This window comes from Leucoraja erinacea, chromosome 5 (assembly GCF_028641065.1).
Source record: "Leucoraja erinacea ecotype New England chromosome 5, Leri_hhj_1, whole genome shotgun sequence".
Classification (NCBI taxonomy): Eukaryota; Metazoa; Chordata; class Chondrichthyes; order Rajiformes; family Rajidae; genus Leucoraja; species Leucoraja erinaceus.
Window position 1 is genome coordinate 85,185,859 of NC_073381.1, and position 14,288 is coordinate 85,200,146.

General features: G+C 48.5%; 1 protein-coding gene across 1 annotated transcript in view; it reads right to left on the reverse strand.

The window, feature by feature from the left end:
• The window catches only part of LOC129697508 (dynein axonemal heavy chain 8-like), a 641,267-nt gene that overhangs the window by 570,698 nt on the left and 56,281 nt on the right, over positions 1 to 14,288 (reverse strand). Inside the window, 1 exon segment of the mRNA XM_055636144.1 lies at positions 11,558 to 11,718. Within this exon segment, the coding sequence (XP_055492119.1) occupies positions 11,558 to 11,718 (161 nt within the window).

Genomic DNA, 14,288 nt, shown 5'->3' on the forward strand with positions numbered 1-14,288 from the left:
GAGTCCAAGTCACTGGATGGTTTTAAGAGAGAGTTAGATAGAGCTCTAGGGGCTAATGGAATCAACGGATATGGGGAGAAGGCAGGCACGGGTTATTGATTGATTCCTCCTGCACCTATTTTCTATGCTTCTATGTTTAAGAAAGGTTGGATTGGAAGTAAACTTGGAGGAATCACAATATCAGGGAAAGGGAGACTTAGGATCGCAATATTGAGGTAAGAGCGTTGTTGGGATGTCTGCGGACCAGGCAAAGAGAGTCAGATGCAGTGCATTCAGAAAGTATTCAGACCCCTTCGCTTTTTCCACATTTTGTTACATTACAGCCTTATTTTAAAATCGATTAAATTCATTTATTTTATCATCAATCTAGACACAATGCCCCATAATAAAAAAGCGATAACAGGTGTTTAAAAATGTTTGCAAAGTAATTCAAAATAAATAACTGAAATATCACATTTACACAGTCATTAACTTTAACTTAATTTCTGCCGTTCGTGCAGGCCCGTCAGCCGCGCGTGCGCAGTTTGGTGGAATATTGCGTTGGGGGAACGGGACCCAACGGGTCCATACTTAGTCTGGTAAGATATAAGGATGGCAGAGGAGTGACAAGAAATAATATTTACAACAAAAGTAGTGATGAACTGGAGCTAATTGCCTGTAAAAAGGCAGAAACAGAGACAATCAGGGTCTCCTTAAGGCACAATTGCTTTATTAGGTGCTGGCAAGGACTTGATGAGTTAAACTGTCTTAGAACAGAACAGTACAACACAAGAACAGGCCCTTCAGCCCCAAAATATCTGTTTCAAACATGATGGCAAGAGCAAGACCAACCCTGATCTGCCAGCACATAATCCATATCCCTCCATTGCCTGCATTTCCATCTGGCCATTCATAAGTCTCTTAAATGCCACTATAACTGCCTCAACCAGTACCCTCTGCAGCGCGATCCTGGGGCTCATCACCTTTTCTGTGTAAAAAACCTGCCGAGCAAATCTCCTCTAAAAATTGGCTCTCTCACTTTGAGCTATGCCTTCAAGCAATTGATGCTTCCATCCTGAGAAAAAGGTTCTGTCTATCCAATCTATGCCTCTCATAACTTTACATACCTCTGCAATGTCTGGCATTCCAGAGAAAACAATCCAAGTCTGTCCAGGCATCATTCTGGTAAATCTCCTCTGCACCCTTTACAAAAGACTGTTGGTTGAAAAACTCGTGCATTTTGAGATGGGATCTCCATGGCCAAGGCAGTTTTGCATGCCAAATCAAAGGTAGGGGCTACACAAAAAAGCTGGAGAAACTCAGCGGGTGCAGCAGCATCTATGGAGCGAAGGAAATAGGCAACGTTTCGGGCCAAAACCCTTCTTCAGACCTCTTAAACAAAGGTAGGGGCTGGTGTGTTCAGTCATTTTGATTATATTCCTTCATCCAGCAATCCACATAAAAATCTATCTTGCATAGCTTGATTAAAATATGTCCAGAAATTGCAGTGTAGATCGTGTGCGGACGTGGCGCCGACGGACGAGAGGACGAAGCAAAGAAGTCGAAGCAAAAGAACCGAATGGAAACGAGGCTGAAACACCTATAAACCGAAAGATTACAAAGACAAAACGCCTACTAACAGAAAGGATGGGACACCTAAATGCAAACTGTAGATGACATGTGCATGTACCTTTAATAAAGTGACCTCACCACTACTAACCACTCCCCATATCAGAAGTATAATTGCAACCTCCCCACCCATTGATCTCTCTGTAGCTCCTGTGACAGAACACGTACAGCTAGGGCAGTAACGTTTGTGTATTATCAATAAATAGTAGTAAAGACACAGTGTGTTGATGACTCCTCTTTACATGGTGTGACAATCGTACCTCTGCGCCTCCTGTTTGTCGGGTTTTATTTACTTTTGACCCAGTTCCCTATCCCTTGTTCTATCTCCCGTGCCATGGCTACCTCTTGCCGCAAGCCCGAGGTGCTTGTCTTCGACTCGACATTGCCCATCGGTGGGGTGTCTTTAGACGAGATTTCCGGCACGACGTGGCGCCAGATCCCTGGAGAATCAATCGACAACTATATCGCCGCGTTGCGACACATGGCCAGGCGTTGTCGCCTGGACGCTCTGACCCCCGATCAAGTGACCCGGGACATCCTAGTATATGGCCTTCTAGATGTAAAGCTAAGGGCTGAACTTCTGCGGAAGCCCGACCTGTCTCTGGACGAGGCTCTGCACGCCTCACGCATGGCAGAGGCTGTCGCCTTGGCACTGTCGCCTGCTGATCATGAGATTAACTTTGCCAGTGCTGCTGGCCGCCGGCGGAACGCTGGCCCGCCACGGCAACGGGGTTCCCCTGCACCCGGGGGCGGCAGCCCACAACGTTGCCCCGACTGCAATTTTGCCTCCCATCAGTTTAATGTGTGCCCTGCTTTGGGCAAAACATGTAATTTTTGCAGGAAGTTAAACCATTTCTCTGCAGCTTGCCGCTCCCGTGGGAAGCCAGTTCCCGCTCCACGGAGAATGTTAAACAACCTTGCTCAAGCTGATTGCGAGCTTGGTTCCCAGTACCAGCCTGACGAACTCCCTTTGACTGATACCAGTTCATCCCAGGGGGAGACCAGCATTTTTTCACTCTTGGATGCACATGCCTTGATAACGGACCCTTCGGTTCGGGTTACTGTCAATGGTTCGACCTTCTCCGCAAAACTTGACACGGGGGCCGTGACAAATGTAATGTCAACAAGCCTTTTCAAAAAGATAAGAACTGATGAAATAGTGACGGTTGACAACTCCCGCCTGCATGCCTACGGGGGAGGCATGCTCGTTCCTGTGGGAAAGGCAACCCTGCACTGCAAGGGCCTGAAGGCCTCTCGGCCCCTCACTTTCTACCTGCTAGACTCTGACAACATTACCTTGCTGGGTGCCCAGGCGTGCCAAGACCTCGGATTGGTCTCCTTTCACCGTGATATCCACCTGGTGCGGACCCTCATGGACCCCCTGCACGAATGCCCCGACCGTTTCGACGATAAGCTGGGCAAGCTGCCCAGCTGCTACAAGATTGCTGTCGACCCCAGTGTTGAACCAGTGATCCGCCCGCCGCACCGCGTCTCCTTCGCCATGAAGGACAAGGTGGAATCGACGCTGCTCAACAGGTGAGCGATCCCACCCGGTGGGTCTCCACCATGGTTGTTGCTGCGAAAAAGGACAAAAGTGAAATTTGCATTTGCATCAACCTGAACCTGGCCATCAAACGCCCACACTACCCAATGCGAACAGTGGAGGACGTCGCTGCACAGGTTGGCCCGGCCACTGTCTTTTCGGTTCTCGATGCCAAGAGCTCTTTCTGGCAGATACCGCTGGACGAGCGATCCTCCTACCTGACTACCTTCAGCACGCCTTTCGGAAGGTTCCGATTCCTCCGCATGCCATTTGGGATTAACTCTGCCAGCGAGGTATTCCAGCGAACGATGGAGCAGCTGTTTGCCGGTCTGCCGTGTGCTATCATCGTTGACGCCATTCTGGTCTACGGTAAGGACGTTGCTGAGCACGACCTCCACCCCCGTCAAGTCCTGGACCGGGCCCGTGAAATCAACCTCAAGCTCAACCCAAAGAAGTGCCGTTTCCGCGTCCCGGAGGTCACTTACGTGGGCCACGTTTTTACTGCCTCGGGGCTGAAGCCTGACCCACAAAAAATGGCTGCTGTCTCCGGGATGTCCTCACCCACCGACGTGCCCAGCCTGCAGCGTTTCCTGGGCATGGTCAACAACCTGGGGAAGTTCATTCCTGACCTCAACGAGCTGAGTGCACCCCTGAGGGAGCTTATCAAGAAGGACACTGCCTGGGCCTGGTTCCCGCATCACCAAAAAGCTTTTGACGTCCTGAAGTCTAGACTAGTCAGTACCCCCACTCTCAAATTCTTCGATCTACACCGTCCCATCGTTCTCACCTGCGACGCTTCTAAATTCGGTCTTGGTGCCGCCTGCCTGCAGCTCCACGATGGCTTGCAGCTGCCCCTTTCCTATGCGTCCCGCACCATGACCCCGGCCGAGCGGCGCTACGCTCAGATTGAGAAGGAACTGCTTGCCGTGGTATTTGCTTGCTCCAAGTTCAAGGACTACATTCTGGGCAACAACTTCACGATCGAGACCAACCACCAGCCGTTGGTCACCATCCTAAACAAGCCAATCCACGTTGCCTCTTCCCGGCTGAAGCGCATGATGCTGCAGCTCCAGAGCTTCACCTTTAAAATTGTGTATCGCAAGGGCAAGGACATGTTCGTGGCCGACACGCTGTCCCGCGCGCCACTATCGTCCACTGATCGTCACCCATACGAATCGTCTGACCTGATGGTGCTTAACCTTAACATTGTGCCTTCACAGCAGATGCAGTCCCTGGTCAAGCACACCGCCAAGGATCCTGCCCTGCAGCAGCTTGCCGACGTCACCCGGCAGAGCTGGCCAGACCGACGTTCATCCTTGCCGGCCGGTGCCGTGCCCTACTTCCTGGTCCGTGACGAGCTCGTCCTGCACAACGGCGTGATGGTGAAAGGCCACAAGGTGGTTGTGCCCGCTGCGCTGAGGGACCACTATTTTCAATCCGCCCACCGCGGTCATCCTGGGGCTGAGGCCACTCTGTCCCACGCCCAGAGTCAGTTCTACTGGCCCGGCATGGCCCAAGACATCCGGTAGAGGGTCTCCGCCTGCTCTACCTGCAATAGCCTCGCTCCCCATCAGCAACGCCAGCCGCTTCTGCAACAGCCTGCCCCTGAACTGCCCTGGATGGCTGTCGCCACTGACATTTTCGAGTGGCGTGGCAAGCACTTCCTGGTCCTCGTTGACTCTTATTCCAGCTGGTTCGAGGTCGACCAGCTGCACTACCTCACCTCTTCGGCCGTCATCGGGAAGCTTCGCCGCCGCTTCGCCACTTTCCACTTTCGGCTCCCCGGCGAGCCTCCAATCTGACAACGGCAGCCAGTTCACCAGTGCCGAGTTTCGGGGTTTCTCTGCCAGCTGGAACTTCCGACACTACACCAGCAGTCCAGAGTACCCGCAAAGCAACGGCCTGGCGGAGCGCGCTGTCCGCAGTGCTAAGGACTTGCTGGAGCATTGCAGTCTGTCCAAATCCGACTTTTACCTGGCCCTCCTCAATCTTCGAAACATCTCCCGCGACCCTGCCTTGGGCTCGCCAGCACAGCGGCTGATGGCTCGCACTATGAGACCTCCACTCCCTGTAACCCAGCAGTCCCTCGTGCGCTCTGTTCTCCAGCCTGCTGCTGTCCAGGAGCGCATTGCCCTCAAGCACGCAGTGCAAAAGCGCTCCCACGACCAGTCCTGCCGTCCCCTACCGCGTCTGTTCCCCGGCCAAGTCGTCCGGATGCAGTCCCCCTCCGGTCACTCCAAGCTTGCCACCGTCGTCGGTGATGCTGGTTCGCCGCGGTCCTACCTGGTCGACGACGGTACCATCTACCACCGGTCCCGCCAACATCTGCGGCTTGTCAACGAGCCCCCACCACCGCCTGCCGACCCTTTCTCCTCTCCATTGTCCGCCACACTGCCTGCCGCCCCACGTATGCCTCGGTCCCTGCCATCTCAGCTCTTCCAGCCCCGCTCTCCGCCTGGTAGCCCTCGTTCCCCTGCCCGTCTACCCGCTGCGCCTGCATCCCCTCCTCTAACTCCGCCTATTCTTTCTCCTCCTGGATCCCCGGTTCGGTCACCCGCTCCCACTCCAGCCCCTGCTCTTCCTGCTGTGGGGGGAGATGGCGAGCTGCATACCCAGTCCGGGCGGCTGGTCAAGCTGCCTGTCCGCTATGGTGAATTTGTTTAGCTGTTTGCTCATCTGTTGTTTAACTGTTTGCTTACCTGCTCGTAGCGCATGAGCCGTGGTCGCCCCGTCACTACTGTATTGCTTTTGTTTCCAAGGGGAAGGATGTAGATGACATGTGCATGTACCTTTAATATAGTGACCTCACCACTACTAACCACTCCCCATATCAGAAGTATAATTGCAACCTCCCCACCCATTGATCTCTCTCTAGCTCCTGTGACAGACCACGTACAGCTAGGGCAGTAACGTTTGTGTATTATCAATAAATAGTAGTAAAGACACAGTGTGTTGATGACTACTCTTTACACAAACTAACCGAAAAGGCGGGACGCCTAAAAGCCAACGAACCAAAAAGCTGCGTCTCCTAAAAACAAACTTACCGAATGGCCCCTCTGTCAAAACGTCACCTACCCAAAAGGCGGCATCGCCTACAAGCGGAAGGACCGACTGCCACTCAACAGAAAAGTCCAATAACGGACATGACGTTGCCGGGGGGCAGGACTTGTCCAGACCCCCGCGTCCATCACAATCACTGTGAAGGCATGAACATTGTCCCAAACCTCCGCTCCACCAGACCCGCAGCCGCGGAGGGTGGACGTGGGAGAGTGGGGGCTGTCCCGAGGAATGCACACCTTCGGTCGCTTTCAACTTGGTGCTTGGGTTCAGATTGCCCAGTCACCTATGACTTGTGTGGGAAAATGACCCCCACGCTCCTGTCACCCCCTTCTCTCTCCCTTCTACTCTCTCCCTTCTTTCTCCCTCCCTTCTCTCCCTCCCTTCTCTCCCCCCCCACCTCCCGCGGGTGGAGACAGAGAGAGAGAAGGGGGAGAGACTGAAGGGAGAGAGGGGGGGAGAGAGAGAAGGGAGGGTGAGAGAAGGGAGAGTGAGGGGGAGAGGAATGGAAGAGAGAGGAGAGAGAGAAGAGCGGAGAGATAGGAGGAGAGAGAGAAGAGGGGAGAGAGAGGAGGAGGGAGAGAGAGGAGGAGTACCAAGTTGAAAGCGGCCGAAGGTGTGCAGCCCCCACTCTCCCACGGCCACCCTCCGCGGGCTGCAGGTCGGGATGAGCGGAGGTTTGGGACAATGTCCATGCCTTCACAGTGACTGTGATGGACACGGGGGTCTGGACCAATCGCTGACAAGTCCCGCCCCCGACAAAGTCATGTCCGGTATTGGACTTTTCTGTCGAGCGCCAGTCGGTCCGTTAGCTTGTAGGCGACGCCGCCTTTTGGGTAGGTGGTGTCTCGACAGAGTGGCCATTCGGTAAGTTTGGTTTTAGGCGACGCAGATTTCGGTTCGTTGGCTTTTCTATGTCCCGCCCTTTCGGTTAGTTTGCATTTAGGCATCCCATCTTTTTGGTTAGTAGGCGTTTCGTCTTCTGACTTTCGGTTTATTGGCGTTTCTGCCGCGTTTTTATTCCGTCCTTTGGCTTCGACTTCTTTGCGTCGGCTTCTTGTCCGTTGGTGCCACGTCCGGGTACCGTGTAGACAACTTCTTCAATGTGATGATGTACTCACCCACAGTCTCACCAGACCTCTGGTTTCTTGTGTGATATTTGTAACTTTCTGCAATATCTATGGGCTTAGGATTGAAGTGAGTATCAAGTTTTGAAACAACAGTCTCAAACAAAACATACTTTGGTTTCTCTGGGCATCTCTATCGCCCATTAAGAAGATCTTAGGGCCTCTGCTATTTCAAAGCCTCCACGTCCTTCCTGTAATAGGATAACCTGAACTACACGCAATACTCCAAATGCAGCCTAATCAAACTCCTATTAAGCTGCATGATGACTTCCTAACTCTTATACTCAATGCTCCGAGCTATGAAAGCAAGCATATCATATGATTTCTTTACGTAACTACTTATGTTAGAACTTTCAGAGTTATGAACTTAGAGCCCAAGATCCTTCTGTACATCAGACCTCTATGTTATAAAAACACAATACCCCATAATAAAAAAGTGAAACCAGGTGTTTATAATTTTTTGCAAAGTAATTTTAAAAAAAAACTTAAATATCACATTTATCTAAGTATTCAGACCCTTTGCTATGACACTCAGTATTATCAAATGACCCGAGACAGGATTGTGGCGAGACACAGATCTGGGGAAGGGTATAAAACAATTTCTGCAGCATTGCAGGTCCCGAAGAGCACAGTGGCCTCCGTCATTCTTAAATGGAAGAACTTTTGAACCACAAGGATTCTTCATGGAGCTGGCCACCCAGCCAAATTGAGCAATCGGGGGAGAAGGGCCTTGGTCAGGGAGGTGACCATGAACCCATATGGTCACTCTGTCAGAGCACAGTGGCCTCCGTCATTCTTCAATGGAAGAACTTTGGAACCACCAGGACTCTTCATAGAGCTGGCCGCCCGGCCAAACTGAGCAATCGGGGGAGAAGGGCCTTGGTCAGGGTGGTGACCAAGAACCCGATGGTCACTCTGACAGAGCTCCAGAGTTCCTCTGTGGAGTTGAGAGAACCTTTCAGAAGGACAATTATATCTGCAGCACTCCACCAATCAATCCTTTATGGTAGAGTAGCCAGACTGAAGCAACTGCTCAGTTAAAGGCACATGACCGCCCGCTTGGAGTTTGCCAAAAGGCACCTAAAGGATTCCCAAACCATGAGAAACAAGATTCTCTAGTGTGATGATACCAAGTTTGAACACTTTGGCCTGAATGCCAAGCATCATGTCTGGAGGAAACCAGGTTACATTCATCACCTGGCCAATACCATACCTACGGTGAAGCATGGTGGTGGCAGCATCATGCTGTGGGGATGTTTTTCAGCAGCAGGAACTGGGAGACTAGTCAGGATCGAGGGAAAGATGAACAGAGCAAAGTGCAGAGAGATCCCTGCTGAAAACCTGCTCCAGAACGTTCTGGACCTCAGACTGGGGCAGAGGCTCACCTTCCAACAGGACAACAACCTAAGCGCACAGCCAGGACAACGCAGAAATGGCTTCGTCCCAAGTCTGTGAATGTCCTTGTCAAGTCAAGTCAAGTTTATTTGTCACATACACATACGAGATGTGCAGTGAAATGAAAGTGGCAATGCTTGCGGACTTTTGTGCAAAAGACAAACAACCAAACAAACTATAAACACAATCATAACACACATATTCTTTTACATAATAAGTAATGGAAGGAAAAACGTTCAGTAGAGTTAGTCCCTGGTGAGATAGGCGTTTACAGTCCGAATGGCCCCCGGGAAGAAACTCCTTCTCAACCTCTCCGTTCTCACCGCATGGCAACGGAGGCGTTTGCCTGACCGTAGCAGCTGGAACAGTCCGTTGCAGGGGTAGAAGGGGTCTCTCATGATATTGTTGGCTCTGGAGTTGCACCTCCTGATGTATAGTTCCTGCAGGGGGGCAAGTGAAGTTCCCATAGTGCGTTCGGCCGAACGCACTACTCTCTGCAGAGCCTTCTTGTCCTTGGCAGAGCAATTCCCAAACCAGATGGTAATGTTCCCGGACAAGATGCTTTCCACCGCCGCTGCGTAGAAGCACTGGAGGATCCTCGGAGACACTCTGAATTTCCTCATTTGCCTGAGGTGGTAAAGGCGCTGCCTTGCCTTACTCACGAGTGCTGAGGCGTGTGATGCCCATGTCATATCCTCGGAGATGTGGACTCCCAGATATTTAAAACAGTTCACCCTATCCACAGGATCCCCATTTATCCTCAATGGAGTGTACGTCCTCAGATGATGTGCCCTCCTAAAGTCCATGATCAGCTCCTTCGTTTTTTTGATGTTCAAGAGGAGGCTGTTATCCTGGCACCAGAGTGCTAGACCAGCCACCTCCTCCCGGTAGGCCTTCTCGTCATTGTCTGAGATCAGGCCCACCACCACAGTGTCATCAGCAAACTTAATTATTGAGTTGGAGCTGAACCTAGCCACACAGTCATGTGTGTACAGGGAGTACAATAGGGGGCTGAGGATGCAACCCTGGGGCGATCCTGTGCTCAGGGTGAGGGACTTCGATGTATTCCCTCCCATCTTGACTACCTGGGGCCTGGCGGTGAGAAAGTCCAGGACCCAGGCACACAGGGAGGTGTTGAGCCCCAATTCCATTAGCTTCCCGGCCAGTCTGGTGGGGACTATCGTGTTGAAGGCTGAACTGTAGTCTATGAACAGCATCCTCACGTAGCCCCCCTTCTGGCTGTCCAGATGGGAGAGAGCGGTGTGCAAGACCTGGGAGACCGCATCGTCCATGGATCTGTTCGGACGGTATGCGAATTGCAACGGGTCCATGTTCCGAGGGAGGAAGGCGCAGATGTGTTTCTTCACCAGCCTCTCAAAGCATTTCATGACTACCGAGGTAAGGGCCACCGGACGGTAGTCATTCAGACAGGCTGGGGAGGCATTTTTTGGTACCGGTACAATGATGGATTTTTTGAAGCAGGCAGGGTCCACGGACTTGTCCAGGGAGAGGTTGAATAATGTAGTGAGCACTGGAGCTAGCTGCGTAGCACAGGACTTGAGTACTTGCCCCGAGATGCCATCGGGGCCTGCAGCTTTTCTCGTGTTCACCCATGTCAGAGCCCTCCTCACGTCGTGCTCGGACAGCGAGAATGTGTGCACATTCCTCCCTTCAGCCTTGAGTGGGCCAGCTAGAGCCCGGACTTGAACCCGATCGAACATCTCTGGAGGGACCTGAAAATAGCTGTGCATCAACGCTCCCCCCATCCAACCTGACAGAGCTTGAGAGGATCTGCAGAGAAGAATGGGAAAAATTACCCAAATACAGGTGTGCCAAGCTTGTAGAGTCATACCCAACAAGACTTGAGGCTGTAATCGCTGCCAAAGGTGCCTCAACAAAGTACTGAGTAAAGGGTTTGAATACTCATGTAAATGTGATAGTTCAGTTATTTATTTTTAATTATTTTGCAAAAATTTCTAAACACCTGCTTTCGCTTTTTTATTATGGGGTATTGCGTGTAGCGTGATGATAAAAAAAATGAATGTAATCAATTTTAGAATAAGGCTGTAACGTAACAAAATGTGGAAAAGTGAAGGGGTCTGAATACTTTCTGAATGCACTGTATCTGACTATCTTTGCCTGGTCCACAGACATCCCAACACGGCACTTCCCTCAATATTGCGACCCTCAGTTTCCCTTTCCCTGATATTTTTATTCCTCCAAGTTGACTTCCAATCCAGCCTTTCTTATTCTCCCAATCTGGTTTAAACTGCACTCTCTACCACTGGTAACTCCTTGTATTTGGGACCTAACTATGTTCACCTTTTTGATCTACAATTGCAATATTTGATGTCTCAGCCTTATGCAAAATAGCTAAGATTAGTTTCAAGTATATGTTACTGCACATTTTAAAAGACAGAAGAACATAAGAAATAACAGCAGGAGTAGCCATTCAACTCCTTAAGCCAGCTCCACCAGTTATCAAAATTATGTTGATCTCCACCTCAACATATTTCACCTACTCGAACCCCATAATCTTTGACATCTCTACTAACTATCCAAAATGCTTCCAATTTCAATTTGAATTAAGTTAAATCTGAGCCTCCACAGCCCTCTGAGATGCCAAATTTGAAAGCTTTACATCCCTTTGAGTGAAAAAAATAATTTCATTTCAGTCTTGTGGTAATATTGTGCATTGTGGTAATATTGTGCATTGTGGTGATATGTCATTCAAAAGAAGCAAAAGGAAACATTAATTTTGAAACAATTATTAACGAGACATTATGCTATAATATTAAAACGTTAAAATGCTTAAAACTATACAAACCTGCTCCAATTGATTGTGCCATTGAAGAAGCAGATTTTCAAGCTGTAATATCATTTCGGGATTGGATGATGCAGCTTTCACTTGCTCAAATGAGCGTAGCTGAGTAAGGTCAACCATTTCACTCTTCAACACAACAGATTTTTCCAGGCTTATTTTAGTACCTGAAAAAAATATATTTACAATTAATCCCACTCAAGTAAGCAATGAAAACAGGAATGGGCCATTTGCTCTCTCATGGAGCAGACAGAAGTACTGATAGATAATAAGTTGGACACTAGGATAGTGGAGTGAAAGATAAACACCAGGGATCTATATCATTGTTCTGTCTGTCGAGAGAGATGTGAAAGTAGAGAGAGGGAAACTGAGAGAAGCGGGTGGTGTGGGAGGAGATACAGTCGACGTAGCTGTGGGAATCCATAGATTTATAGGAGACTAGACCAAGTGCAGACCCGTTGGGTCTGCTCCCCCAATGGTGTGATCCCCCAACCCAATATTCCACCATGCACTAGGAGACATTAGTGGATTGTTCGTCTCCAGTGATTTTTACTAGATATTGGTGGATCTTTAGTCTCCAGTGATGGAGACATAAATGTCCAGAATACAAGGAGAAGTGTTAGAAACAATCCATGTGAAGTCGAGGGCAAGATGGAAATTGGTGGCAATGCTGATAAAATTGATTAGTTTGGTACAAGTGAAGGAAGCAGTCGTTGACGTAGTGGTGAAAGTATTGGGAAGCGGTACCAGAGTAAATTTGTAACATGAACTGTTTCACATAACCTGCAAATGATGTTTCTGGGGGCCCATTCAAGACTACATCATAGGGTTGTAAAAAATGACCAAAATCGGAAGAGAAGTTGTTGAGGGAAAGAGTTGGCAAGAGGAGGATGAAAGTGTTGATGGAAAGGAAACTAGTTAGATCTTTGTTGAAAAATAGCAGAGGCAGAGACAGGAAACCAAAGTAAAGATGAGATAGTTGGGACCAATGCATTGGAATTTGTCAAAACGGTATGCCTTTACCTGTTCTCACAGCAACAAAATTATTGTGGCAAGTGGTTCGCATGAGGGAAAGTGCAATTAAGGTACATAGGGACCAATGATCACACCTTTCTTGAATATGTTCTGAGAGCTTAAAAAATTCATGAAACCTTTCACAAATAAATGTGCAAATTGTGCATCATTTATAATCAATCCATTTATATCAATGCCAGGGTGGGGGTGGGGGGGTGTTCAGGTGGTTTTGTAGACCACAAAAGAGTGTGAGGATTCCCCACATATGCCTGATAATCACCCCGATTTATCAGACAATGTTGGAACAATTAATGAGGATACCTTTGCCACATCATCATCACATCTCTCACTCCAATCTTGGAAGGAATGATTAACCAATAAAGAATAAAGTCAGAAGTGGAACTTATTTATATGATGAACACATTTGTGGCCAACATCAAAAGAAAAGCAAATTACAAATTAAGACATACAAAATTAAATCTGAAATTTATTCTTTGCATCCATTTTAAGGCAGGATAAAATTATGGTACAGGTAGTTTATAAAAGCCAAATCCTTTTGGTTTTGGATTGTGGCTTATTTTCGATTGTAGTTTTTATTTTAGTCCAAAGGACCAAAATAGTTGCTCCTGTAGATTTCATTCCCTTTTATGTTTTTTGTTAAAACCATGGATGTAAAACCACAATATCTCTGTTTGTGGTGTATATAAACGGTAATTGTACTTTTAAGAACCGGGTACCAGATAGAATGATTTGAGTAATGTGATTTATGCACATCTTATCAGTCTTGTGAATGTGCGTGTGAGTATGTGCAGTGTACTTTCGTAAAAATTAAAGATGACTTACATTGGCGATTGCTTGACTGAAACTTATGTCTGTTTCTTTCTACTAGGGACTTTCAACAAAACCGTGAAACCTTTACCTGGGACTGTGAGTGAATGGAAATGGTATTTAGTGCAAATAATATTATTGAAGCTGAAGAAACAGAAGATGGTGATCAAATGCAGGTAAGAGCATAAAACAAAGCCATCAGGGAACGTAAAAAGGCTATTCTATTAACCGAAATTGGACCTGAGGTTTATGCAACTCTCACCAACATCCTAGCTCCAGAGAAACCAAAGTATGTTTCATTTGAGACTGTTGTTTCAAAACTTGATACTCACTTCAATCCTAAGCCCATAGATATTGCAGAAAGTTACAAATTTCACACAAGAAACCAGAGGTCTGGTGAGACTGTGGGTGAGTACATCATCACATTGAAGAAGTTGTCTACACTACAATTTCTGGACATTTTTGAATCGTGCTTTGCAAGAAAGATTTCTAGGTGGATTGCTGGATGTGCAAATCCAATCAAAATTACTGAACACACCAGCTCCTACCTTTGATTTGGCATGCAAAACTGCCTCGGCCATGGAGATGCCATCTCAAAGTGGTAGGAGTTACCCTCCTACCATTCGGGAGGCGCTACAGGTCTCTCCGTTGCCGAACCAGCAGGTCGAGGAACAGCTTCTTTCCGGCGGCTGTCACTCTACCCCCCCCCGGACACTTATTATTATTTATTCAAATCGTTTGCTATGTCGCTTTTCAAGGGAGATGCTAAATGCATTTCGTTGTCTCTGTACTGTACACTGACAATGACAATTAAATTGAATCTGAATCTGAATTTTTTTGACCAACACGAGCCTGCCACAGTCAACTGTCAAAACGCAGATCCAAAACACAAGCA